This window comes from Elgaria multicarinata, chromosome 15 (genome assembly GCF_023053635.1).
Source record: "Elgaria multicarinata webbii isolate HBS135686 ecotype San Diego chromosome 15, rElgMul1.1.pri, whole genome shotgun sequence".
In the NCBI taxonomy this organism is placed as follows: Eukaryota; Metazoa; Chordata; class Lepidosauria; order Squamata; family Anguidae; genus Elgaria; species Elgaria multicarinata.
The window spans coordinates 28,517,846-28,543,573 of record NC_086185.1 but is presented as its reverse complement, the minus strand read 5'-3'; the positions used below and the strand labels follow the sequence as shown (position 1 = coordinate 28,543,573).

General features: G+C 45.5%; 1 protein-coding gene across 2 annotated transcripts in view; it reads right to left on the bottom strand.

The window, feature by feature from the left end:
- Positions 1-25,728, bottom strand: part of LOC134409211 (vascular endothelial growth factor receptor kdr-like) — a 238,648-nt gene that overhangs the window by 160,668 nt on the left and 52,252 nt on the right. For both annotated transcript variants that reach the window (XM_063141839.1, XM_063141840.1), the window contains exons 2-3: positions 13,772-13,868; positions 5,900-6,120 (exon numbers count right to left, since the gene is read on the bottom strand). In XM_063141839.1, the coding sequence (XP_062997909.1) occupies positions 5,900-6,120; positions 13,772-13,868 (318 nt within the window). The remainder of the gene's footprint in view (positions 1-5,899; positions 6,121-13,771; positions 13,869-25,728) is intronic.

Sequence of the window (25,728 nt, the reverse complement as noted above, 5' to 3'; positions counted from 1 at the left end):
CACCGGAGGCGCTTGCACAAGCAACAGTTGACAAATGTGCAGGCCACGCAAAATCAGAATGTGATGTGTGGACCAGTGAGCATCTCAAACACTGATCACTGCTTTTAAACAGCAAGACTGATCTCTTCCAGCAGGCCCGTCCTGTGAAATTTTAGGATACTTTTACTATGCTTTTAGGATGTTTTTAGGATGTTTTTAACAGTGTACGCTTTTTTTAAAAAATCAGTATTTTGTGTATTTTATGCTTGTTCTTGTTCAACACCTCGATTCAATCGGAGAGGCAGGTAATAAATAATAATAATAATAATAATAATAATAATAATAATAATAATAATGGCAAAGGATGAAGAAGGAGGAGGAGAAGGAGGAGGAAAAGGAGGAACTTGAGACCTTCCATTGAAAGTCTCTCTATAGAGGGAACTTGGCCGGCCAACTCATGAGCCAGCACACTGATGCAATCTCTAAGCTGTAGAGAGCAGTGGGCTGGGTGGTTGTGATAATGTTGTTTTAAAAACATGCACGGCTGAGAGAGAAAAAGAAAACCGCTTAAAACCCAGCTGATCCCTTGTGGAAATTGTTTGAATGTTAAGAAGCAAAAGCAAAACAAACGTATTGGCCCAGATTCGGCCTACATTTCCTGGCTTGCTAATCCATAGATCATATTGCTCTCCCTACCATCATTTTCCTCCTTCCTTGTCCACCCCACCCGGCCTAGGCTTTATTTATCCACACTGCTTTATTTCTATTGGCTGTTGCAGTCCAATTTTTTAAAGTTAGCATTTTTAAAAATATTATCATTATCATTAGTATTATTAATAATTTATTATTATTATTTATTAAAACATTTGTATCCCGCCCGACATCACTAGGTTCTCAGGGTGGCGTTCAGATAAAATTATGCAAACAATATAAAACAATAAATATACACAGCTAAAAACAAATGAAACCATTAATCAAGCTAAAACCAGTATAGAATTTAAAAGCTAACAGCTAAAAAAAATCTGCACGCTTGGTGAATTCAGCCATCAAAGGCTTTGATAAAAAGCCATGTCTTAACTTGCACTGAAATGAAGCCAGTGCTGGTGACAGTCGGGCCTCCAAGGGGAGGGCATTCCACAGCTGGGGTCCCACCACAGAGAAAGCCCTCTCCCATGTCCCACCATAATAATACTTGTATTGCCTCTTCCCATAGGTAGCTACCCATGACTTGAGATCATCAATGGAGGCCCTGGTTTCTCCAAGTTCTGCTGCAAGAAACAGGACATGGCCACAAGAGAAGTGGACTTCTCAGAAGTGTCCCCTTGTTTACAGAATGCCTTCTCTAGAGAGACCGACTTGACACCTACTTTCATGTCTTTTCAGCATCAGGCAAAGTCTGTTTTATTCTCACAGACCTTTAAAACGCAATACTTTCAACCCTGTATTATGCTGCATTTTTATTGTGTCTGTTTTACTCTCTGGGGGAAAAAATGGGTGTTTTTTTAATGTCTGTGCTACATTTGGCAGCAATATAAAACTTTGTGCAGCCCTATGGGTATCACCTCTGCATATTGCATCGCACAATGACCAATACACCTTGGGAAGCTTTCTCCACTCTGCCCACAATTCAAGTTGACCTACACCATTAATTTAAGCATTCAAGTGGTACTTTGAGTGAACCACTACCTGTTTTGTTAAGATGCTTAGGAAATGACAGAACATTTCTGGCTGAATTCACCCATGCCTCGCACACAGTGTTCAGTTACAATGGAAATGTTTGCGTAGCAGATCTATGCAGGTCTATGCTTTCTTCTTCTTTTAACCCCATTGTTTCCAGGCTTTAAGGTAAAGCCAAAAAAGCCACTGACCACGATCATCTGAGACCTTCCAGACAGAAAGTGATGTACAGTTTTTCAAAGAGGAGTCTCAGGGTTATTTATCACCCTGGGCCATCTGAGAAATGGAGAGAAGAGATCCCTCTTCCACCCCAAAGGCCCCCAGCCACATGCCAAGGGTCAATTAGGCCTCTAAAACGCCACACGTGAGGCTGTCAAAACAAATCCAAGGTCAGGAAACAGTAGCCGAGCAGCAAGTCTTCCCTTAGAATAATGCTCTGGGATTTCAGCATCGAGCTAGAAGCGAAAGAGGAAAAAAGACTATTCTCTGATAAGAATAGCCTGGCACTCCCTAAGGAAGACCAAAGTACTGGTTTGTTTTTCTCACCACACCTGCCTGGGGCTCATAAATAACCAGACCAATTGTGTACCCACCCCTGCCAAATCCAAATCCCACAACAATTCCTGAAGCAACAGCTTCACTCAGTGTGAACACAACGTTGACTTTAAAGCCATTGGAAGGGATTCATTCCCCTTCTGTGGGCAAATAGAACATCAGAAGAGCCCTGCTGGATCAGACCAAGGGTCCATCTAGTCCAGCACTCTGTTCACACAGTGGCCAACCAGCGGTCGACCAGGGACCCACAAGAAGGAAATGGTGCAACAGCACCCTCCCACCCATGTTCCCCAGCAACTGGTGTAATATAGGCATATTGCCTCTGATACTGCATTAACCCATAGAAGCATGATGGCAACCATAAAAAAATGGTGGCTACCCCCCCCCCTTTTTAACCCACAATGCTACTGAATAGAATGTCCAGGGCACTGCATTTTGGCAGGATTGCAGCCATCAGAGGCCATTCCTGATGACACCCAGATTAGGGCTGCTCTGCCTTGGAACCCACACTGAGGCCATAGCTAGACCTAAGGTTTATCCCTGGATCGTCCAGGGGTCAAACCTGTTCATCTAGGTGACACACAGGGGATCCACTGCTCAGGCAGAGGCGAACCCTGGATGATCCCAGGATAAACCTTAGGTCTAGCTGTGGCCTGAGTCAGGTCAACATGTTGCAAAACAGAGATGAACAGAATAATGCTACAAAATGTTACTTTAGGGGGCACGTGGGATAGTTCAAACTAGGGGATTACAGTACTCTCCTTTCCTCCTCCTTTTCTTTTTTTAAAAACAAAACAGGCCTGGGCAAGCTACAAATCAGAAGAGCACACGCTATTTTTTTTCAGCTCAAAATCGCGTTCCCTACAGGTGGAAGATACAGAGAAGCTTGTGAGCATGGGGAGACAATGGCATGGTAGAACTCGCCCTAGTGCACCCGACTCCAACATAGCACCCTCTGGATGTGTTGGACTACAATTCCCATTACCCCCAGCTGGCTGTATCCAACTGATCTGGAGGGCACCAGGTTGGGGAAGGCGGTTCTACTACGTACCAGGAAGAAGAATCTGTTTAAGGTGCGGTGCCTTCAACTGGCTGGGGCATGCTGGGAGTTGAAAGACTTCTATTTTTTCCCCAGTGGAAGCGAGTGGCTCCAATTTCATTGGCCACGATTCCATTCTGGTGTTCAGTCACAACCAGCCAGAACTTTAAATGAGCTGTCGAAAGTGCTGAACCCTATCCCAAAAAAATGGGTTTCGCACCTTAGACAGCTCTTTTAACGTTCTGGCTGGTTCTGACTGAAACCCAGAATGGAATAGGTTCAGCACCTTGGATAGCCCCTCCCTATACATATTTTTCTATTATGTTTGATTTTCTGTTAAAAAAGAAAAACAGGTGGAGGAGGAAGAAAAAAGAATAGTGAAATCCTGTAGTTTGAAATAAGTATCATACCTGCCCCCAAAAGGAATATTTTGGAGCAAAATCCCCAGCTTGAGACCAGTTTATTTGAACGATTGTTTACCCTTGCATGAACCCTAAGATTGGGTTGTTAGATTGGCAGCTGACCTCTGCTCATGTGTCCACCAGTAAGATCTATTCGGATGGTGGAACGAGGGACAACGCCTTTTTCTTTCTTTTTTTACATTTGCCCCATCCTCACGGAGTATCCTAGCACAGGGTGGATGCATGACTTCTTTCACGACTATTTTGAAATGGGCCTTAAATATGTGAAAGTTGCTTTTAAATTTTACATTAACGGATGTCAATCTTTCTTTTATAAACTGGAGTTTTTCCTGTTGTATTATTTTGAAATTTTATGCCGTTGCTTTAGTTAACTGAAAAAAGAGCCTCGTGTGGTGCAGAGCGGTAAAGCAGCAGTTACTGCAGCTGAAACTCTTCCCATGGCCTGAGTTCGATCCCAGCGGAAGCTGGTTTCAAGCAGCCGGCTCAGGTCGACTCAGCCTTCCATCCTCCCAAGGTCGGTAAAATGAGTACCCAGCTAGCTGGGGGAAAGGTAATCACGGCCGGGGAAGGCAACGGCAAACCACCCCGCTATAAGGCCTGCCAAGAAAACGTCAGCAAAAGTTGGCGTCCCTCCAAGAGTCAGTAATGACTCAGTGCTTGCACGAGAGGTTCCTTTCCTTTCCTTTAGTTAACTGTATGCATCTGTGGAAGTCAGGAGGTGGAGAATATGATACATTAGGTTTTACACTGTAAACTTTATAAAAAGTTGTAGAGATAAATATCTAAAGAGATGAGTAACAGTAGGCAATCTTAATGATATGGATAAAATATATACCTATTTACAATCACGTCGAAGCCCATTTTATGAAATATAGCTAGGTTTGCAGTTAAAGCAGCTCAGTTAGACCTGGTTCAGCATGGGCTGCCATAAATTTTATCCCGATGTATTAACGGAACTGCAATTAATATATCTTATTGTGACTAAACTATGATAATGTTCTGTTATATATTGTACTGTAAGATGTCTTTTGTTGATGCTGTGGTGGATGATATTGGCTAAAACCTATTTTGGCTGCATAACAGAGACTAATAAAACTAGTTAACTGTATTGTATGTTTATTGCTTTATCTTGTAAACTAGACTTCATTTCAAAAGGTATTACAAATATATTTGAAAGATAGAACCCCAAAAATGTGTAGGAGAATGAATCATGAGATTTGGAACCTGTTTTTATTGCAATCTAATTAATTCAGGTTCTCCCATATGCATGCATATTAATGAATATCGTATTTGCAATTAGTTATCCATAATATTCTAATTTTCACTGCCTTCTTCTGTCCTTGGGGTTGCCAGTTTGGTATGTAAACATTCTTTCTATGCAAGCTTCCCAGTGAAAGAACATTATCTTTATAGAGACTATCATTTATGTCTCATTGAAATGCAAGACTGATTTTACAATCTTCAAGCAAGTGGCTGGAGAGATAGAGGACATCATGAGTCATTTCTAAATTTAATCAGTGCCCAATTTTTACCCACTACAGGGAAGGTTTTCACAGGGCTGGATTGTGTTTATGAAAAGGAAAGAGCCTGGTCCATCCCAGGTGCGCCGCAACACACCTGTAGATATAACAGCAGGAAAAGCAATTCGTGTCAAGGTGGCTCATAATTTGTCAAGGGCACTACATGCGATCAGGGAATTGAATTTTTAGTGCCCAGCTTCCTGAGGCTGAGATGCTGGGTTGGGTCAGGAGTGCAAAATGCAGGCAATCTGATCAGAATGTTGTAATGGGAACGGGGAAAGAGTTCTGGTCTGGAATTAAGGCTGATAAAAACACCAAAAAGCATTGCATCGCCAGAAGGGGGAAGTCCACAAATGTACAGGAGGAAAAAGAAAATTAGTGATGCATGTTTTCTCAGAAACCAGCCTCGCTATGAGACGTACTCTGTGGGGTCTCCAATGTAGTGTCCCTTTGGGAGCTGCCAGTCTTCTTCTTTTTACTTGACTTTAATACCTTGCTTTTAAGGCCTCAGACCTTCATCCCAACTCTTAATGCTTTTCTTTTCAATGAATTCTGCTCCACAGAGCCAACGTGAACCCAAATGAAAGAGCGAGCATGTGATTCATGAGCAAACTTAAGAAATGTTCCCGGATTTCATCGATATCTCTATCCTACTCCTGCGGTAGCAGTTCAGACTTTCTAGAAGAAGAAGCAGACAAACCACTTACCTCTGATGAACACGTATAATTTGGCCTTCAGTTCTTCGTTCAAAGGGAGGTGCTCGTAAAGGCACGTGAAGTATCCTGTGTCGTTGGTGACCGCTTGGTTGACCACAAGATTGGCGCAGGTCTGCCATGGCCTGTCTGGACACTTCTGTTTGTTTACATGCCACCGCTTGACATCTGTGGATCGGTCATTTTCCTGGAGCCATGTCAAATCATGTGATCCCCTGTTAACAGAAAATATAGAAATACAGAGTCAGTCTAAATGTTCAGGCATAACTAGTCAGGTGTATAATGTATGTCTAACCTAGATTTCAGCCCTCGTTCTGGGTAGGGTACGCGTGCATTGTATTACACCCATTCAAGCTCAGCCATGCTGGATGCTAGACAGCCAGTGTGGTGTAGTGGCTAGAGAGCTGGACTGGGAGTCGGGAGATCTGGGTTCTAGTCCCCACTTGGGTGTGGAAACCCACTGGGTGACTTTGGGCCAGTCACAGGCTCTCAGCCCAACCTAGTTCACAGGGTGGTTGTTGTGAGGATAAAATGGAGAAGAAGGGGATTATGTACGTATGCCGCCTTGGGTTCCTTTAGCAGGAAAAATGGCGGGAGATAAACGTATAATAAAATAAATAAATAAATAAATAAATAAATGCTGGTATGTTTTACTACTGCAATTGATGCTCCCTTTTAATGGACTGGATCCCATGCATCTGAGGGCAGCGTTGTCAGGACTTATGGACTGGCTGACATTTGAGGGTTTTCTTCTCCTCAGGAAAGAACACCAGCCAAGGAGAGAGAAGCCAGGGATCAGGCTATGTTATGAGGTTTTATCATTCATTCGCCTCCTCCCTGCAGCTCCATTGGGCGCACCCTGAGGCTAGTCACCATCTCTTGATCTACCAGACATAACCTTTGTGTGCTCAGATTCTGCCACCCTTGCTAGGAGAGCACCTTTGTACACCGGTTCCTCTCAATTCTTTGAAATCTGTTGGAAGAGGCCTTGCTGCCCATTCCATCTCTTCCTCAAGGAGCAGGGGCTTCTCTGTGATGGCCTCCCACTTTTACAGAAGGTGGGGCTTCTGCCTGGCTACCTTTCTACCTAGCTTCTGTCACCAAGTCGGAAACATACCAGAAAGCCTTTCCTGAAGCTACTGGCCATGAAGAGTGGGCAAGATTGTACCTACTGCTGCTCTTTAGCTGGATTTTGTGTTGAGATGGTTTGTACGTATGTTCAGTGATGTAGTGGTAAATATTGAAGTGCAGGCACTCATCATGACAGTCCTCAGAACACCCACACCCACACCCACACCCAAGAGTGTGGAAAGAGTGTGTTAATACATCATTCCTGGAATGATGTATTAACATTTAAAGCCCTAAACAGCTTGGGGCCAGGTTATCTGAAGGAACGCCTCCTCCCATATGTACCTGCCCGGACCCTAAGGTCATCCTCAGGGGTCCTTCTCCGTGAGCCCCTGCCAAAGGAAGTGAGGCAGGTGGCTACCAGGAGGAGGGCCTTCTCTGCTGTGGCACCCCGGCTGTGGAATGAGCTCCCTAAGGAGGTTCGCTTGGCACCTACATTATATGCTTTTAGAAGCCAGGTGAAGACCTTTTTATTCTCCCAACATTTTAACAATCTATAAATACATTTTAACATGGTGTTTTAATTTTGTAATTTTGCATTGCTGCTGTTTTTATCTGGTTGAGCTTTTATATTGTATTTTATATTATGGCTTTATACTGTTGTTTTATACTTTGAATGGTTTTAATTTTTGTTAACCGCCCAGAGAGCTCCAGCTATTGGGCGGTATAGAAATGTAATAAATAAATAAATTAATAAATAAATAAATAAATAAGAGAGGCCAAAAATGTAGGCAAGCTGTGTTGATCCATATCAACAAATCGATTCTGGCCATTTTCATCTCCAACGGTCTTTTATAAAGTTATTGGGTCTTAATTACTTTCCATTACAACAGGATAACTCACAACTATATATTGTTGCAGAGAAAATTCATCCTCTGCCCCCAGTCACTGTGAGGATTACAGCTAAACTTAGGGGGAAACAGGAAGTCTGAGGTGAGTGGCAAAGGACCTGGGGCATGTCTACACAAAGGGTTTGCCCCAGGGTGGCTTCACAGTAGCAGCACAACATCTACATGACACAGCTGCCATTGCGAAGCCATGGGGGGGGGGGCAAACCCCAGAAACTCAGCTGAAAAAAAAGTCAGGCTTGTCACAGCCCATGGCGCCCCCTGATTGGTCACCATGGGCTGGACAGGGAAGGGGGCGGACCTCAGGAGAGCCTTGTACCCCGTGGAAAATAATAATAAAAATGGGGGGAGGGGGAGGAGAGGAACGGGCCCCATGCCTCTTTAAAAATAAAAAATGGGGGGAGGAGAGGAATGGGGCCCATTCCTCCCCCTTTTAATTGTTATTATCTGTATCTGTGCAGCTGTGCAGATACAGATAATAAAAATAATTTTTAAAAGGGGAGGGAGGAACGAGCAGCCAGAGGGAGGTCAGAGGGGAGAGAGGTGGTTCGGGCACCCGGCGTCCCTCTCCTCGTCATCCTGGCTGCCTCGTTCCTGCCCCCTCGTTCCTCTCCCCCTCAGTGCCGTGGGGAAAGTTCGCACTTGTGTTCCTTCCCATGCCGGTGCGGAAGCCAGGCGCGTGGCGGTGCCAAAGCGCCACTGTCAAGACAGGGGCATTATCCCTGCTGATAAAAAAGTGGCAGCACTGCATACCTGTGAGACCTGCCTCCACTATACAGCGACATTCATTACATTATATGCTCGTACATTGTCCTGGTTGTGGTTTTGGGTGTGTGGTTTTAAGTTGTACAATGATGTTCATATTGCACACCACTTTCAGTTCCGTTGAAGGAGTAAAGTCTGTAATAATAGCTATCTCTTTTTCCGGGAATAGGTGCCCTGGCACTTTTATTCGGTGAGCTCCACTTCTTTTAAGAAATCTGTCATTGGCGAGTTATTGCTAAAGTTGTTAGATGAGATAAGTTAAAATATGTCCGTCCGTCCCATCCCCGTTCCCCTCCTTTCCCCCGCAAGCTTCAGGGAGGTTAAGGTGAGATGGCTGCTGCCTTTCTTCTTCCATACAGGCAATGACTTTTGAGCAATGTTATTAGAAGCAACACAATATTGATTCCGGAGGAAAAGGTATGATTATATTCCATTTTGGTGGAACAAATAGTGCCTGTTTGAAGTGACTGGAAATGTGGCTATAAGAATGCTCGAAGACACTACGGGAAAAACACACTATAGATTTGTTCCAAATTACATTCAAATCTATTTGTTTCCATCTCTCTCTCTCTCTCTCTCTCTCTCTCTCTCTCTCTCTCTCTCTCTCTGTGTGTGTGTGTGTGTGTGTGTGTGTGAGAGAGAGAGAGAGAGAGAGAGAGAGGGAGAGGGAGGGAGGGAGGGAGAGACAGAAAGGGGGAGAGAGGGAGGGAGGGAGAGACAGATAGAAAGGGAGAGAGAGAAAGAGAGGGAGAGAGAGAGACAGAAAGGGGGAGAGAGAAAGAGAGAGAGAGAGAGAGAGAGAGACAGAAAGGGGGAGAGCGGGGGGGGAGAGAGAGAGATAGGGAGAGAGAGAGACAGACAGACAGAAAGGGGGAGAGAGGGGGAGAGAGGGAGGGAGAGAGAGTGACAGAAAGGGAGAGAGAGAGAGAGAGGGAGAGAGAGAGAGAGAGAGAGAGAGAGAGAGAGAGAGAGAGAGAGAGAGAGAGAGAGAAAGATGAAGCTGGGTTGAAGCTGGAAGATCTGTACTGGTTTCTGCTGGTCCTAAGAGGAGGAAGGAGGCTGCAAAATAACAGCACAGGTGGCCTGGGCACCTTTACTTTTTCATGTAGCGTTAGGGTGGGGGGACAGGACTCCTGTAGCATATAATAGATCACATGCCAATCAAGCTGCAATGAGTTGTTTTTGTTCTGTTATAGCGTTTGGATGATTCAAGTCTTTCTCCCCATGAAAAATAAGATTTGAAGCAAACAAAACAAGAACACCCTGCACACAGTAATTATGTGTCTTTAAATATTATTTTACACACAGTTGTCAGTGGATGAAAAAATTGTCAATAGTCTGACTTTTTATGAGGTCTGGGTATCTTTGATTTAAACCATACATTATATTTGGGTCTGCCCACGTCCGTTCATTTCTCTGTCTCACAGGCTAGACACTGTCGCAAGGAGGAAGGTTAGGGAATTTGTTCTAAAAGCGAAGGACGTTGGTAATTCTCCATCCCAATTTCTCAGATGATAGGATACATTTGTACCACCGTAATCTTCACGGCAAGCATCACTGCCTGCACCCACATACACACATCCTAAAAAAAACCCAGCCATTTTTCACCGCCCCTTGTGTGCAGCGTTCATTTAGAGTGTAATAATCTGAACTCCACAGACTGCAGCGCTGGGTGAGTGAGTGTTCTTCAGTAAATCTATACTAGATAATCAAAAAGGTGCTGCAATATGTTACCAGTAGTCCAAAATATATCTCAGCAGCTGCAGTGTGAATAATGGCAGGCTGTCTGCTGCATTGTGCCTTAATGTCCATGCACACTCATTCACACACATGATTGCTAGAGACCTTTTGCATCCATCCACCCACCCACCCTTCCACAAATTAAGTTCTAGGTTTTGGAATCACATTGGCAGAGGATTCCACCAAAAAGGGGGTATAAGCTGAGAGTTAATCTGTCTGTAGGGTTTTAAAGCAGCTAGTTGGCACAGTAACAAAGTTCACTCAGGTGCAGAGCTGCATCAGAGAGCCTTGGGTGGAAACAGGGGTCAGAAAAGTGGGAGGAATGTTGCTTAGCAGCTAGGTGGACTCAAATAAGTTTCCTTTCAGCCTGCGTTTCTTATGGATAGAAAGACTTGCATGTTCAGTATGGTTAGTAATAGGAGTGGTTTCATTCTGTTAGAAACCTGGCTTGATTTCCTGTGCTGTGTTATATGTCTGGATGCTTATCCAAGGGGAAATCTTTTCATGACACTCCTATATCTCCTTATTTTCACACTCAGGGCCACTGGCTGAACTCCTGCTTTGCCACCAAACCATGTATTAACGACGCTTCTTTTCTGAGAGGGGTCTGCTGTATTCCTTTTCTCTGCCAAAGGCAAAGGTAGAACCAGGCAATCTTCAGAATGGAATATTTACAAAAGTTTATTTACAGTGCCAAGGTGCCGCCTACGCGTTTCGAACGCAACTGCGCTCTTCCCCAGGGCTGTTATAGAGTTCGTTAAGTTGTCTACAGAAAGCTTTCTGCAGACAACTTAAGAGTTGTCTACAGAAGAGTGCAGTTGCGTTTGAAACGCGTAGGCGGCACCTTGGCACTGTAAATAAACTTTTGTAAATATTCCATTTTATTCTTTTTATTCTCTCAGCATTTTAGCAACTAATTTTAACTTACATTTAAACTTTACTGTTTAAATTCTGTATTTTAATCTGATATCAACTTCTCCTGTGTGGTTTTATCCTGGTTGTGCTTTTTATACTGTATTTTGTATTTGTGTTTTTAGATTGTTGGTTGTTTTATTATGTTCTTCATGGTTTTAATTTTTGTGAACCGCCCAGAGAGCTTCAGCTATTGGGCGGTATCGAAATGTAATAAATAAAAATAAAAATAAAAATAAAAAATTCAATGAGATTTACCTCTGAGTAAATCAGTTTAGAACTGTGGCCATGCGGCATAATCCTATGCATGTCGCCTAAGTCATAAGTCTCATTAAACTCAGTGAGGCTTGTTGCTGAGTAGACCTGTAAGAGATTGTGCCGTTCACGTTGCAATAGATCTTTTCTTTTTTACTGAGTTACAAAAATACAATTGCAATTAAAAAAACGCATTCAGTAATATTTACTATATGCATGGATAGTTCCTGTAGTGATGTTGGGGTGAGGGGGAAGAATGAAAGGGAAGCCATGCACTGGTATTCCGTGAGCATGTATTTACATCTATTGAAAGAGTTTGATCCTCCCTTTCCACACTTGAGGAATTGTCAAGGTGGGGAAGTTCAGATGCACTCCTGTCCTGTTTGCGGGTTTTCCGTGGGTGGGTGGTCGGCCACTGTGGGGACAGAATGCTGGACTACATGGACTGTTGGTCTGATCCAGCACCACGGCTCTTCGTGTGTTCTAATGTTCTTAACAATAGACTAGGGGTGTGCACGGACCCCCTGATCCGTCCTGCGGGCCGATCCGAAAATTTCGGATCGGCCCGCTCCACTCTGCACTGCTCCACCCATAGTCCACTCCTCTTCGCTGCGGAGCTCCAGCTCAGAATCGGAGCCAGGTAAGGCCCCCCTCCCTCCTCTCCCTTACCTGCAGAGACCAAGGGGGAGGGGGGCCTTACCTGCGTCCGTCCGCGGTCCCTCGGCTTCTTCAATTGAGCCCATGGCTCAACCAGGAAGTCTGGGCCGCAAGTGCGGCCCAGACTTCCTGGTTGAGCTGCGGGCTCAATTGAAGAAGCCGAGGGACCGCGGACGGACGCAGGTAAGGGAGAGGAGGGAGGGGGGGTTACCGGGCCCTGCCGCCGTCGCCGCATGGGCGACAGCGACAGTGGCAGGGCCCGGTAAACCCCACTTACCTTTCTTGCGGAGCTCCGGATCGAGGTGAAGGATCCGCCTTCACCTCGATCCGCTCCGCAACGCTCTGCCGGCCCCCCAATCCTCTTCGCCTCCGCCTTTAGGGTAGGCGAAGCCCCCCGCTCCGCTCCTGCTTCTCCGGTTCAAGGAGAAGCGGAGCACATCCCTACAATAGACCAAAAGCAACTGTAATCCAACAGAGAGACTCTATGCACCAGAGTGAAGAGAGATGCATCAGCCCCACTCTCAGAGCAAAAGTCCACGTGATGCTGGATGTGAAGCAGGCAGCTACATCTTTGTTTTTCTTTAATTAAGCACGTGGTGAAGGGGAGTTGATCCCTTTTGTCACCAGTCATAACTAGGTTGAAACCCCAGCACCACACCAATGCGATCTCCCACCCACCACAAAGCCTCCTAGCTTCACTCTGTGTGCATGTTAGAATGATTTTGTCTTGAAAATTGCTGAAGAGGGAAGGGATAGACCTTTGCATGCTGCAGTCCCAATAGTGTTGCAGTTCTGCGGTTTTACTGTTTTTAATTTTGTTATATGCCTCCTTAAGTTTTGGAGAGCTGGGATGTTTGAAATACATACATCTCCCTAACACAGGAGTCGGGCCTTATTTCCCCTCCTCCCCTCCCCAAATCTTAGTTGTTCAGTGAGAACTGCTTTTTCTATTTGCACCCTGTTCCTATAGAAGAATACAACAATGTGAGGCTTATTACTTGAGATATACCAGACCGATTTTGCTCATTTTTGTTTTAAAATGGGGCTTGAGCAGTGTGGATGTTCAGAAAATTTTGAAAGTTTGAAAAAGTTCAAAGCTTGAACTTTAACAGCAATTAACTTCCTCTGCACCCAACAGGCAGGGCAGCCCCTATGCTAGTGGGGAGATGGACAGCACTGCTCAGCCAATCAGTGTGGCATGAAGGTGGGCCCCGAGTGCAGCTGCGCAGTTAGGCAGTCACCATCAGCAGGGCGTGGTTAGGGGACAGAGGCAGCCAATTCAGGAACACCAGAGAGGGGGGCAGGGCTGCGCCACATTCAAATTTCGGAGGGGGATTCACTATGCCTGAGACACATTTGCCTGTGGTGAAGGGACTGAGGGGCATGGAGACATGGGCTTTGCACTAGTACAAAGTTCTGACTGAAACCCAGAGCAGATTCACCACCCCACTAACATTGGAGCCCCCAGCCTCCACTGGATGAAGTCTTGACATTTTGGGGTGTTTCAGCCTCTATGAATCCAAATTCATAACCTGCCTGGGATTCCCCAGGCATCAGTCACCTGCAAGTGATGGTGAAGCTGTCTCCAGCGTTGACTATAATATCGTCTCCAGGAAAGTTCAGTTCTGGTTTCATCAGTCTCACTTCTTTCGCAAGACCTGGGTCAAATGCAAAGAAGAAGAAGAAATTAAGATATATTAGGTGGAAACTCTATAGTTCCAATATTTTTTCATTCCCTAAACTGCACCATTTTGACAGATGGTTGAGTATTATCATATCACAAGTGAAATTCAACTCTTACGATGATAAAGCGAGCACAAAATATGTGACTAAGATCAGCAACATAATTCGTTTGGCTGGCTTGGTAGTATTTGGTAATGGTACTGTAAATAAGAAGCCTATTAATTTTCTTTTCATTCCCATGTCATGAAGGCTAGTTTAACCATGTCATTGTGGAGTTGTTTGCTGGTGCGATTCAATCATATCCATGTTGCATAACAGAGGAGAGGAGCTAAGAATTTGCAAATATTTAGTGTTCTGACATTTCGAATCTCATCACTCAAAATTTGAATGAGATTTGAATGAGAAATGTTACCCCAGCATCCGAAACTTAACTGCAAATTGAGATTTCAGATGTCACTTGTTGACTTATTTGGCTTACCTGAAATGATGCTTGTCAAAATTAAAATAATATGCAAGTGACATCTGAAATCTCAATTTGCAGTTAAGTTTCAGATGCTGGGGTAACATTTCTCATTCAAATGTCATTCAAATTTTGTGGTCTTTCCCCAAACTCTGGGAACTTTTTCTGTGCATTGATTATTACAGCTTCTGCCATGAGTGCAAATTTCTGAGCAATCTGCACACATTTTGACTGAATGTGTGCAAATTTAGCCATAATTTGCACGAATTGCAGAACCTGCAAGTGGGGGGATGCTCAAAATGCCCAGAAAATCTGCTAATTGGCAGGACTCACTGTAGACCGAGTTGGGTCCCCCAGCAGGAACCGGAATGGAGTCCAGGGGTGGGGGTTGGACCTAGGGAAACTCAGTGAATTCCATCCCCCAGATGGATTTCTTTGACATCCCTAAACCCTCCTGCCTCTTTCTCTCCCCATTTAAAATTACTTCCATCCATCTTCCAACATCTAGGCATTCAAAGGCACCCTAGATACTGGATATGAAGTAGCTGAATTCTTTGACAATCACCTACCCGTCAAGCATTTTCAAAAGGTGTTTGCTTTCTTAGCATTCCTTTGCCATGCAGAAAACTCAGCAGGTTCATGTAATGAAAAGGAATGAATTGCAAAAAGAAAGGGATAATGAAGAGGGGAGATGCAGCATGTGGAGGATGTCAGTCCTCTTTCAGGGAGAGCGTAATTTGTAATGCAGATCGGAGATCGTTTTTGAAACCCAGATTTGATTTGGTTTTTCAGTCTTGACAGTCTCCTATAATGCAGCACTACACAGGAAAGGAACGCGCAAACAGAAAGGACTGGGTTGAAAGGAACGCGCCCGCGCGTCACTGGTGCCCACTTGCCTATTCAAGGTGTGCATCTATTTTGCGGAGTGACAGTGAATGTTATCATGATGTAGCAGTGCAGGTAGAAAGGAAGTCAAAGCAAAATGTGCCACGGAATGCTAAGTTGAAGGGTTTAATGATATAAATATGGATGCCATGCCAAGACACGCACACACACTCCACAAGAACCGCTGCTCATCTTCTCAAAACATTTTGCTAGCCTAGAAATTGATGGACCACTCTATACAAGCAAGCACATGGTTGGTGTGTGCAAAAGGCGTGCTTCAAAGCTGTGCTTCAAGCTAAGCGGTAGTTTTGGCAGCATGAGCAAGTGGGGAGGCAGAGAAATTTGGCTGGCCTTCTCCTAGCCCAATGCTTCTCTTAAACTTCCTCTATGGCTTTGCCCAAGCTGGTGCCTCACCGTGAGTGGTGCTTCTCGGTAACTTTAGACTCTGAATTTAAGGGTCTTGGTGGGGTTATTAGATACGTAATACTTCAGTTGTAAGGAAAGGAAAGGAACCTCTTGTGCAAGCACTTGAGTCATTGCTGACTCCTAGAGGGACGCCTGCTTTTGCTGACGTTTTCTTGACAGACTTTGTAGCGGGGTAGTTTGCCGTTGCCTTCCCCAGTTGCAGTTACCTTTCCCCCAGCTACCTGGGTACTCATTTTACCAACCTCGGAAGGATGGAAAGCTGAGTCGACCTGAGCAGGCTGCCTGAGAACCAGCTTCCGCTGGGATCAAACTCAGGCTGTGGGGAGAATTTTAGCTGCAGAAACTGCCGCTTACCACTCTGCACCACACCACAGCTCAGTTGTAAAGCACACAACTAAGATTTCTCCCTCCATTCACCCATCCTTTGTTTTCCAACTGCTTCTGCATTCCAGAAATGTTAGGGCAAAACCCCCAAACCTGCACACTCTGCTTGAAATAATCTGAACAGGGGCATGTTTGTGGTTTAAACTCACCTAAATCACAGCACCGTCATGACCACATTGATCTAGCCCAAGGATTCCAGAGGGGCTCTAACCCCCTCCAAGGGTCAGGGACAGCTCCAGGTTTGAGGGGACTCTCAGCATTGGCCTGGCATGTCGGTGGCTCCCTCCAAGTTAGTGAGGGGGCAGCCAACCCCTCTTCATAGAATCATAGAATAGTAGAGTTGGAAGGGGCCTATAAAGCCACCGAGTCCAACCCCCTGCACCATGCAGGCATCCACCTCAAGGCATCCAGCTGCCTCTTGAATGCCTCTAGGGTGGGAGAGCCCACGACCTCTCTAGGTCATTGGTTCCATTGTTGTACTGCTCTAACAGTCAGGATGTTTTGCCTGATGTCCAGCCAGAATCTGGCTTCCTGTAACTTGAGCCCATTATTCCCTGTCCTGCACTCTGGGATGTTCGAGAAAAGATCCTGGCTCTCCTCTGTATGACAGCCTTTTAAGTCCTTGTCTCCCCTTAGTCTTCTCTTCTCCAGGCTAAACATGCCCAGTTCTTTCAGTCTCTCCTCATAGGGGAGACTTTGCTTCTACTGCCCCGATGCTAAAACTGTTTACTTGGGAATAACCACCATTTTGTTGTAGGTAAGAATTATATATAAAAGGAAAAATAATAAAATGACCATCTCTACCTACGTGCATACCTGGCCACTCGCTCCCTGACTAGAAAGTGCTTTTTAAAAAAAGAAGGATGCTGCAGCAATCAAGCAACCAACGTCATGCTGGCCCAGGTGATGCTTCTGTCCCTGCCTGCCGCTCTCTCATCGCCTGCTGCTCTTGGAAATTTCACTTTGGGTGACCTTCACTCAGTTGTAATCTGCAAGGGTAACATTTACTCGTCGTGTGAGTAAGATTCAAGGGGCACAGCTGTTTGTTCATAGCTTTTTAAAAATGCTGTTCCAGTTCCACTGTGTTACTGGAATAGAGAATGAAGAAGGAAATAATAATAATAATAATAATAATAATAAATGAACTATTCTTCTCACAAGAATGGCAGCTCTTGTTTATTGAAGTGTCAGGATGCTGTCTTTTCCTGGCATTTTCTTCAACTTCTCGAAAAGGTGACTATGGTGGGTAATGTACACATGTCAAAGCCATTGATAACTTGGTTAATCATCGGAAATTCTTTTGAACCATTTGTCAGTTCAAGGGCTACTCGTCTTTTCCCAAGTATGGTACTTGGTAGGGATGTGCTCCGCTTCTAATCGGAACGGTGAATTAGAAGCGGAGCGGGGTGCTTCGCCTCCCCTTAAAGTGGAGGCGAAGAGGATTGGGGGGCCAGCGGAGCGTTGCGAAGAAGATCGAGGTGAAGGCGGATCCTTCGCCTCGATCCGGAGCTCCGCAAGAAAGGTAAGTGGGGTTTACCGGGCCCTGCCACTGTCGCTGTCGCCCATGCGGCGACAGCGGCAGGACCCAGTAAACCCCCCTCCCTCCTCTCCCTTACCTGCATCCGTCCGTGGTCCCTCGGCTTCTTCAATTGAGCCCGCGGCTCAACCAGGAAGTCTAGGCCGCACTTGCGGCCCAGACTTCCTGGTTGAGCCACGGGCTCAATTGAAGAAGCCGAGGGACTGCAGATGGATGCAGATAAGGCCCCCCTCCCCCTTGGTCCCTTACCGGGCTCTGCAGGTAAGGGAGAGGAGGGAGGGGGCCTTACCTGGAGCCACTCCCCTCCACTGCGGACCTCCGCGGCGAAGAGGAGCGGACTATGGGCGGAGCGGCGCGGAGCGGGCCTGATCTGAAATTTTCGTATCGGCCCGCGGGGCGGATCGGGGGGTCCGTGCACACCCCTAGTACTTGGAAGGAAAAAGGTTTTGGGAGGTGGGATGTAGCTCCTCCTCCTTTATTTCCAGGAGGTTCCACTTGCACAGCGGTTAGTACCAAGGGTGGCACCAAAGGCAGACATGGTTGGCCATCAGCCCGCAAGGGTCCACGGACAAGAGCTTTCTGGAGTTGCTCCTCCTCTTTACCATGGCAACTTGCTTGTTCTCTGGCCCCTCTCTCTGGCTCAGACAACGGTAGTGGTAAGAAGGAAGGTGAGCAGATGCTACAGCCTCCTTGCTCACTGGCTCTCTGTTCATCAAGCAAGATGGTACTCTATATGGCCTCAGGTGTCTCCTTCTGAAGGTGCTGCATTGGCATATCAAGAAAAGAGTACACTTATCCCAGACCTGCACCGTTCCTCCAGATTGCTATAGCCTTCTTCTGAAAAAGGATAGAGATGATCAAGGAAACTGATCTTTGCAAATTCCTACATGAAATAATCGGATCTCCATCTCTCACACTAATCTGTGGATCGGAATGTACCTATCTACCAGAGTTTACACTTCTCCAAATATTGCAATAGAGTTCTCATCATTTAAAGTAGCCTTCCCCAACCTGTTGCCTTTCAGATGTGTTGGACTGCAACTCCCATTGGCCATGCTAGCCAAGGATGATGGGATTTACAGTTCAATACATTTCGAGGGCAACTGGTCAGGAAAGGCAGGTTTTATTTAGTGCTGTGCTGAAAATTTCTTCCACATTTTGTGGACCTTCCTCATTCAATTTGATAGAAAATTTGATAGATTGATTTTTGAAAAGAAATTCCAAGGAGAAGAAAATTGGGGATGAATTCTCATAGGTTGGTTTTGGGGTTCTTGGGCGCATTTTCCTTTTAAGGTGGTCAAGGAAGATGGGTGGGTGTCCTGTCTTTTATTGTGCAGTCATCTCTGCAGCAACCAGTAGCCTTTTTGGATGCCTGCATTTCAGTTAAAGCTCAGGGTTAGATATCGCAAGGTAATCTCACCTCTAGGTCCTTTCCAGATCAGGAAGTGCAGGCAGCCTGGGAGGCTGAAGAGCCATGAAGAGATGAGTAATAGAAAGGAAAAGACACACACACACACACACACACACACACACACCAGCCTCAGCAAGTTCACAATGACTTTGTAAACTCAAAAATAGGGATGTGCTCCGCTTCTAATCGGACCGGAGAAGCAGTAGCGGAGCGGGGGGCTTCGCCTGCCCTTAAGGCGGAGGCGAAGAGGATTGGGGGGCCGGCGGAGCGTGGCGAAGAGGATCGAGGTGAAGGCGGATCCTTCGCCTCGATCCGGAGCTCCGCCGGAAAGGTAAGTGGGGTTTACCGGGCCCTGCCGCTGTCGCTGTCGCCCATGCGGCGACGGCAGCAGGGCCCGGTAACGCCCCCTCCCTCCTCTCCCTTACCTGCCTCCGTCCGCGGTCCGTCAGCGTCTCCAATTGAGCCCGTGGTTCCAGCAGGAAGTCTGGGCCTGGTGGAACCACGGGCTCAATTGAAGACGGCGACGGACCACGGACGGAGGCAGGAAAGGCCCCCCTCTTCCTTACCGGGCTCTGCCGCCGTCGCCGCATGGGCAGCGATGGTGGCAGGGCCCGGTAACCCCCCCTATGGGGGGGGAACGGAGCTCTGATCCGGATCCGGAGCTCCGAGTGGAGCGGAGTGGGCACAGGCGGAGTGGGGGCGGGGCGGAGCGGGCCGATCCGAAAATGGCGGATCTTAAAGTGAAGCGGAGTGGGGGGTCCGTGCACACCCCTACTCAAAAACACCACGAAAAGAAAGTTAGACTGAATGATAAAACACCCTCTCAGAAGACCTTCCCAGGGCCCGCGCTGCACATGATTTACATAATCACCTACCTGGATGCAGCTTGTCATGTCATCTGAACCCAGGTGGAATAGCTTGTTGGAATTGGGTTATTTGAGGGTTGTTTGCCCCTCCAACAAGCCACGCTGCCTGGGTTCAGACGACATGACAAGCTGCACCCGGAACAGTGCTTATATAAAATCACACCCAGCTTAAACACGGCGATTGTGCGAATTGGGTTAATGTATTATATCCACACTTGACACAGAAATGCCAGTGCCACACTGCTTTGCATCCAACAATCCTGTTTGTCATGCAGAGCTGCCTGTAGGTGACGTTAGGCTTTATATATATATATATATATATATATATATATATATATATATATATATATAATACTTGCTTCATGATGGGGCTTCCCATTCCACACTGTGAAGTTATAACATTTCTAACAACCCAATTGCCCTGTTTAAATGAAGCAAGTATTTTTTTAAAGATACAGGGCGGAATAGAAATCTGTCTTGTTCCCTCAATAGCTAGAAAAAGGACCATTATGGGAACCGTAAAGATAATTTCACATGTTATGATTGGCCAGAATGATTATCACCAGTAATAAAGGCTCAACCATAAAAATGCAGCTAATAATTCTTTTGGCAAGGAAGAAAAGAGACCAGAGTCTCAGTGCACCTCTCTCTCTCTCTCTGTGTGTGTGTGTGTGTGTGTGTGTGTGAGAGAGAGAGAGGTTTTTAAATGTCTTCAGCACAGGATCAGGGGAAGAGGACAATGGGAGTAGCTAAGTTTACTGGCTGGATTTACTGGCTGTACACGTGTTGCAAGATTGGACTTCAAATATGGTCCATGTACATGTCTTTCTCTCTCTCTTCATCTTATATTGGGCCATTGTCACATCCTTCCTCCTTCACTATTCCCTTTTCTTTTTGGGCTTCGTTTGGTGAATTTGTTTTATGCACTTTCCTAATGTTGTCTGCTGGCAAAAATGAAAACTCTAGCAGGTTCACCATCTCATAATCCTGGACATCCAGTGATGGCGTAAGCTCTAAAATAAGTGTGCATCTGTGTGCGTGGAGAGAGCTAGACATAATTTCTAGGCATACCTCCCCCAAACACAAGCAATTTCAGATCATACCTCAGCACTTTCCAGAGTTCCTCCAGAGCCTGGTCTGACCTGAAGTTCTCTTTTTATTGATTTTCATAAATGTAACAACTGGAGATTGGATCTCACCTTCTACATGCAAAGCATGTGGCCCAGCACAAATCTATGAGACCTCCCAATATCTTTGAACCAACCAAAAAAGCACTACAAATTCATGGCACTTTCCAGGACAGTCTGATCACCAAGCTAATGTAAGTCTATGTCATCGGATCCTCAATGCTTTGGTGCCTTGCGGTACACTGGCAGCTTTGGGAACAGAATCTGTGCCGACAAACCCGACTACAATTTTTCTTAAGCCCAACAGTTGCGCTGGCGTTGTCCTCCGCACAAGCGATTTCCCTTTGCAAACCCAAATCTGCATTACAATCCTGGGCTTCGTCCAAGCACAACGTAGAAGAAGAAGAACAAGGAGGAGGAGGCATTGATGTAACAATTAAACAAACCCGTCTCTTCTGAGACCTTGTCAGCAACACCAGCCTGCCAAGCCAACCGTCCAAAGAGGAGATATTTGCAGCACATGTGTTTCTGAGACCACAGATTTAAACAGCAGCCTGGTGCCAAGCACAACACAGGCAAGGCAGACGTTTATTGACTTCCCCTCTCCTGAAGTGGCTCGACTACAATGAGCAATTTGCAAAGAAAGCGGTTAATAAATGCATGCTGTGGAAAAACCGTAAAGGGACTGCAGCGGAACGGGGTTGCTGCCCAATAGTCAAGCCTTCCCCAAACTGGTGCTCTCCCAGATGGCCAAGCTGGCTGGGAATGTTGGGAGTTGCAGTCCAACACATCCGATGGGCATCCGGCTGTGGAAACCTGACCTAGGCAGGATCTACACAAAGAGTTTCGGGGCGCCCTGGAGGCGCACGCAAGCGCCTTCAGGACGCCTTCACGACTCTGTGTAGATCCGCTCCTAGTCCAATAAGCCACCTGGGACTGTGTGACTAATTTAGGCACAGGAGTGGAGGGGGGGAAGGGTCTAGAACATTGACCACTGTGATTGTGGGCAGCTAGGCAATTTGGGATCCACGACTTAGGGTACAATCCTATGCACGCTTAGGCAGAAAAAAGTCCTACATCTCCCAGCATTCCTCCTGCTTTCCCATATCCTCCTGCAGAGAAGCAGAGCCTCTTATCTGGGGTAGTTTTTATTCCAGACATCCGTTGCAAGAACTTTGAAACTTTAAGAACTGTTGCCTGAGTTGCTTGTTTTTCTCTTCCCTCCTCATCCCTTAGTCCTTTTGTGTCATGACTTTTAGATTGTAAGTTTGGGGGCAGGGGCTGTCTTACTTGTTACCGATCTTGTGTAAGCTGCTCTGAGAGCGTTGAAGAAAAGCAGAGAAAAAATGTTTTACATAAGTAAATCAATCAGTAGTAAGCCTGTAACCAAGCCTAAGCAAGTGTACCTGAAAGAAATGCATATTCATTCTGTTTATTCCTGCCTCCAGTTCTCCATCTTCCTGAATTATTTCCCCTGTGTTGCATTTTAGATTGCTGAGTTCTCTGGAGCAAGGACAGGTCCCCTTGCACTCTGTAAAGTACCTCACACATTAATGGCACATCAACATCATCATCATCATCATCAAAGTGGGATAATGCTAAACAACACACAACTACTTGAAGATCTAAGTAACGTCAGGGCAAGCGGTTCACGAATTTTTATAATACCATAGTTATAATGTACAGAATCACATAATAAGCGATTATGTGAATGTATCCCAAAGTGAATATACACGAGAAAGGTTCATAAATATGGTATAGCAGCAATATAATATTCATAACTGAACAAAGCAGAATGTGTTATTTTCAGGAACTGAGCAAAAGAGCCTTACTTTTGCAGTGGCTTCCTCAGCCCATTTCAACTGGTTACACCATCCCAGTGTTTATGCTGTGGCAGAAAGGGCAAAAAGTTCACCACCCTTGAAGCTCTGTGCATTTTTGCCTGGGAGCCAAGTCATTCATTTTGGGGATGAGCAAAAATCGGCTTTGGAACTGAGGAACAAATCAAACATTTCCTCTCCTTTCTCAGTTATTGAAAAAAAAGCTCACTCTGCTTTGTTCAGTTATGAATATTATTGCTATTATATCATATTTATGAACCTTTCTCATGTATATTCACTTCAGGATTACATCTTATACTTATTATGTGATTCTGTATATTATAACTATGGTATTATAAAAATCTGTGTATCCCTTGTTCTGACATTGCTTAGTTCTTCTAGTAGCTGTGTACTGTTTAGCATTATCCCACTTTGGTATTCCTAACTGCTGTCTTCTGTATTGTGATTCTCCTCTTCCTCCTCCTCCTCCTCCTCCTCCTCCTCCTCCTCCTTTATATGCATGCATTATATTTAATACTGCCCAAAGCCAAAGCTCTCTGGGTTTCTCTTTACAAAGATTAAAACCTGAAAAATACATAACAATAAATTAAAATGGAGAATGCTGTACATTTTTAGATTTTTAATGTCTGTTTTTCAACGCTTAGCCTCGTGTGGCGCAGAGCAGTAAAGCAGCAGTTTCTGCAGCTGAAACTCTCCCCACGGCCTGAGTTCGATCCCAGCGGAAGCTGGTTTCAGGCAGCCGGCTCGGGTCGACTCAGTCTTCCATCCTCCCAAGGTCGGTAAAATGAGTACCCAGTTAGCTGGGGGAAAGGTAATCATGGCCGGGGAAGGCAACGGCAAACCACCCCGCTATAAGGCCTGCCAAGAAAACGTCAGCGAAAGTTGGCGTCCCTCCAAGAGTCAGTAATGACTCAGTGCTCGCACGAGAGGTTCCTTTCCTTTCCTTCCTTTTCAACGCTTACTTTTAAAATATACTTGCACCAGGTGGTTTTCAAGTCGTTACCATCACATCACCATGCTCCTGATCTTAGTGCTCTGCCTCCCTAACTACGATGCAAGACCTACATTACAAATTCATCCAACATCACTGTTTTTGGTGCGTCTTGCATGTTTTTACAGTGGGGTACCATTCCCATTTGTTCTAGAATCTACAGTATCTTTAGGGACCATCAACTGATGGGTAACTAATCACTTTATGGTGATGAACTGCACGGCTGATGGCAATGATTATATTTCACCACTCTTTCATCAATCCATTTTTGCCCTAAATGAATATCACATAGGGGAAAAATGTGCTCAGAATGTTTCTTTTTGCCTATGGGCTGTGAAGCCTATTGGGCATCCATTGTAGATTGGTGGATAAATCACTACAATTACAATAGTGGTCATATCCAATGAGCCTCGTGTGGCGCAGAGTGGGAAGCGGCAGTTACTGCAGCCGAAACTCTCCCCACGGCATGAGTTTGATCCCAGCAGAAGCTGGTTTTCAGGCAGTCGGCTCAGGTCGACTCAGCCCTCCATCCTTCCAAGGTCAGTAAAATGAATACCCAGCTAGCTGGGGGAAAGGTAATCACGGCCGGGGAAGGCAACGGCAAACCACCCCGCTAAAAGGCCTGCCAAGAAAACGTCAGTGAAAGCTGGTGTCCCTCCAAGAGTCAGTAATGACTCAGTGCTTGCATGAGAGGTTCCTTTCCTTTGAGCCTCATGTGGCGCAGAGATTATCCCAGTAGTGCTAAGCTTTCGCGGTTGTTATTTTTGCTACCAGGAGGCAGCAATCCTTTGCATACCAGGAAGTAAGTTTAAGGGGGGAAATGTAAAAAAATCATTAAAAAATCAACGGATGACCCAATTCAATTCAAATTTAGTATGCTTAAAGCTCTTCCTAATATCTATCACTGTGCCAATTTTGGTGTCTTTATCTTTAAAGCTTATGCAGATGTAAGCATTTCTTTAAAATCCTGCTCCTGTGCCCCTGTGGCGGTTCGGAAGATACGCTCAAAAAGTAGGGGCTAAATACGGCGAATCTTTTGGCTTTATTGCACAATTAAGGCAGGATGCATGGGAGTACTTCACAATCAAAGCAGATTATAAAGTTGAAAACTTCTGAGTCCTTTGCATGCAATTTGCAGTGATTCCACAGTATAACGCTGGTGTGATAAAGCTCAAAGAGAAGGAATGGGAAAGAAAGAGGATTGGATCTATGGATATTAAGAAAATAAACCACATTTGTTTTGTAATCCTGGCTGATGTGTCATTGCTGGAAGGGGGGGGATACTACACTATATGACACTGTCTGAAGCCTGAATAAAGAGAGCTAAAATATTTAAATCTGAACAAACAATCCAACCTTTTAAAGACATCTAGGTTTTTTTCACCACAAGATCTATGCCTTGGCTCATATCTTTCATGCGAGAAACTGTTTTTCAGTCTCCAGAAAGTTGTTTTAGAAAACAGCTCCCAACTGGGATTCGAAGTCACGACAAGACAGATTTTTAAAAAATGCACAGTTGCACAAAGCTCGTGCATTTCAATACGGACAGAATGTCTAGGCAGAGCCCTATTTGCAGGCAGAGAAATTGTGGGGTGGGGATGGGGGGTGTGTGGAGGGGAGAAACCTTTTCATTGCATTTCTCCAAGGGAAGGAGAAATTCTCCAACAGTTTCTCAGCATTGGGGGTTGCCAGTAGGAGCAACAGCAGGAACAACGCTTCCTACACACCCACACACCCACCAAAGTTTCCTAATGGTGCAATTTTGTGCATATTTAGACAGACAAAACTCCTAGCATTCTCCAGGGAATGCTGGGAGTTGTAGGATATTTTTCCCTGTCTAAACCTGCAGAGGGTTGCACCCTAAATGGTGTTGGCAGCCTGGCTACCATTTTGTATCCTTCACAATG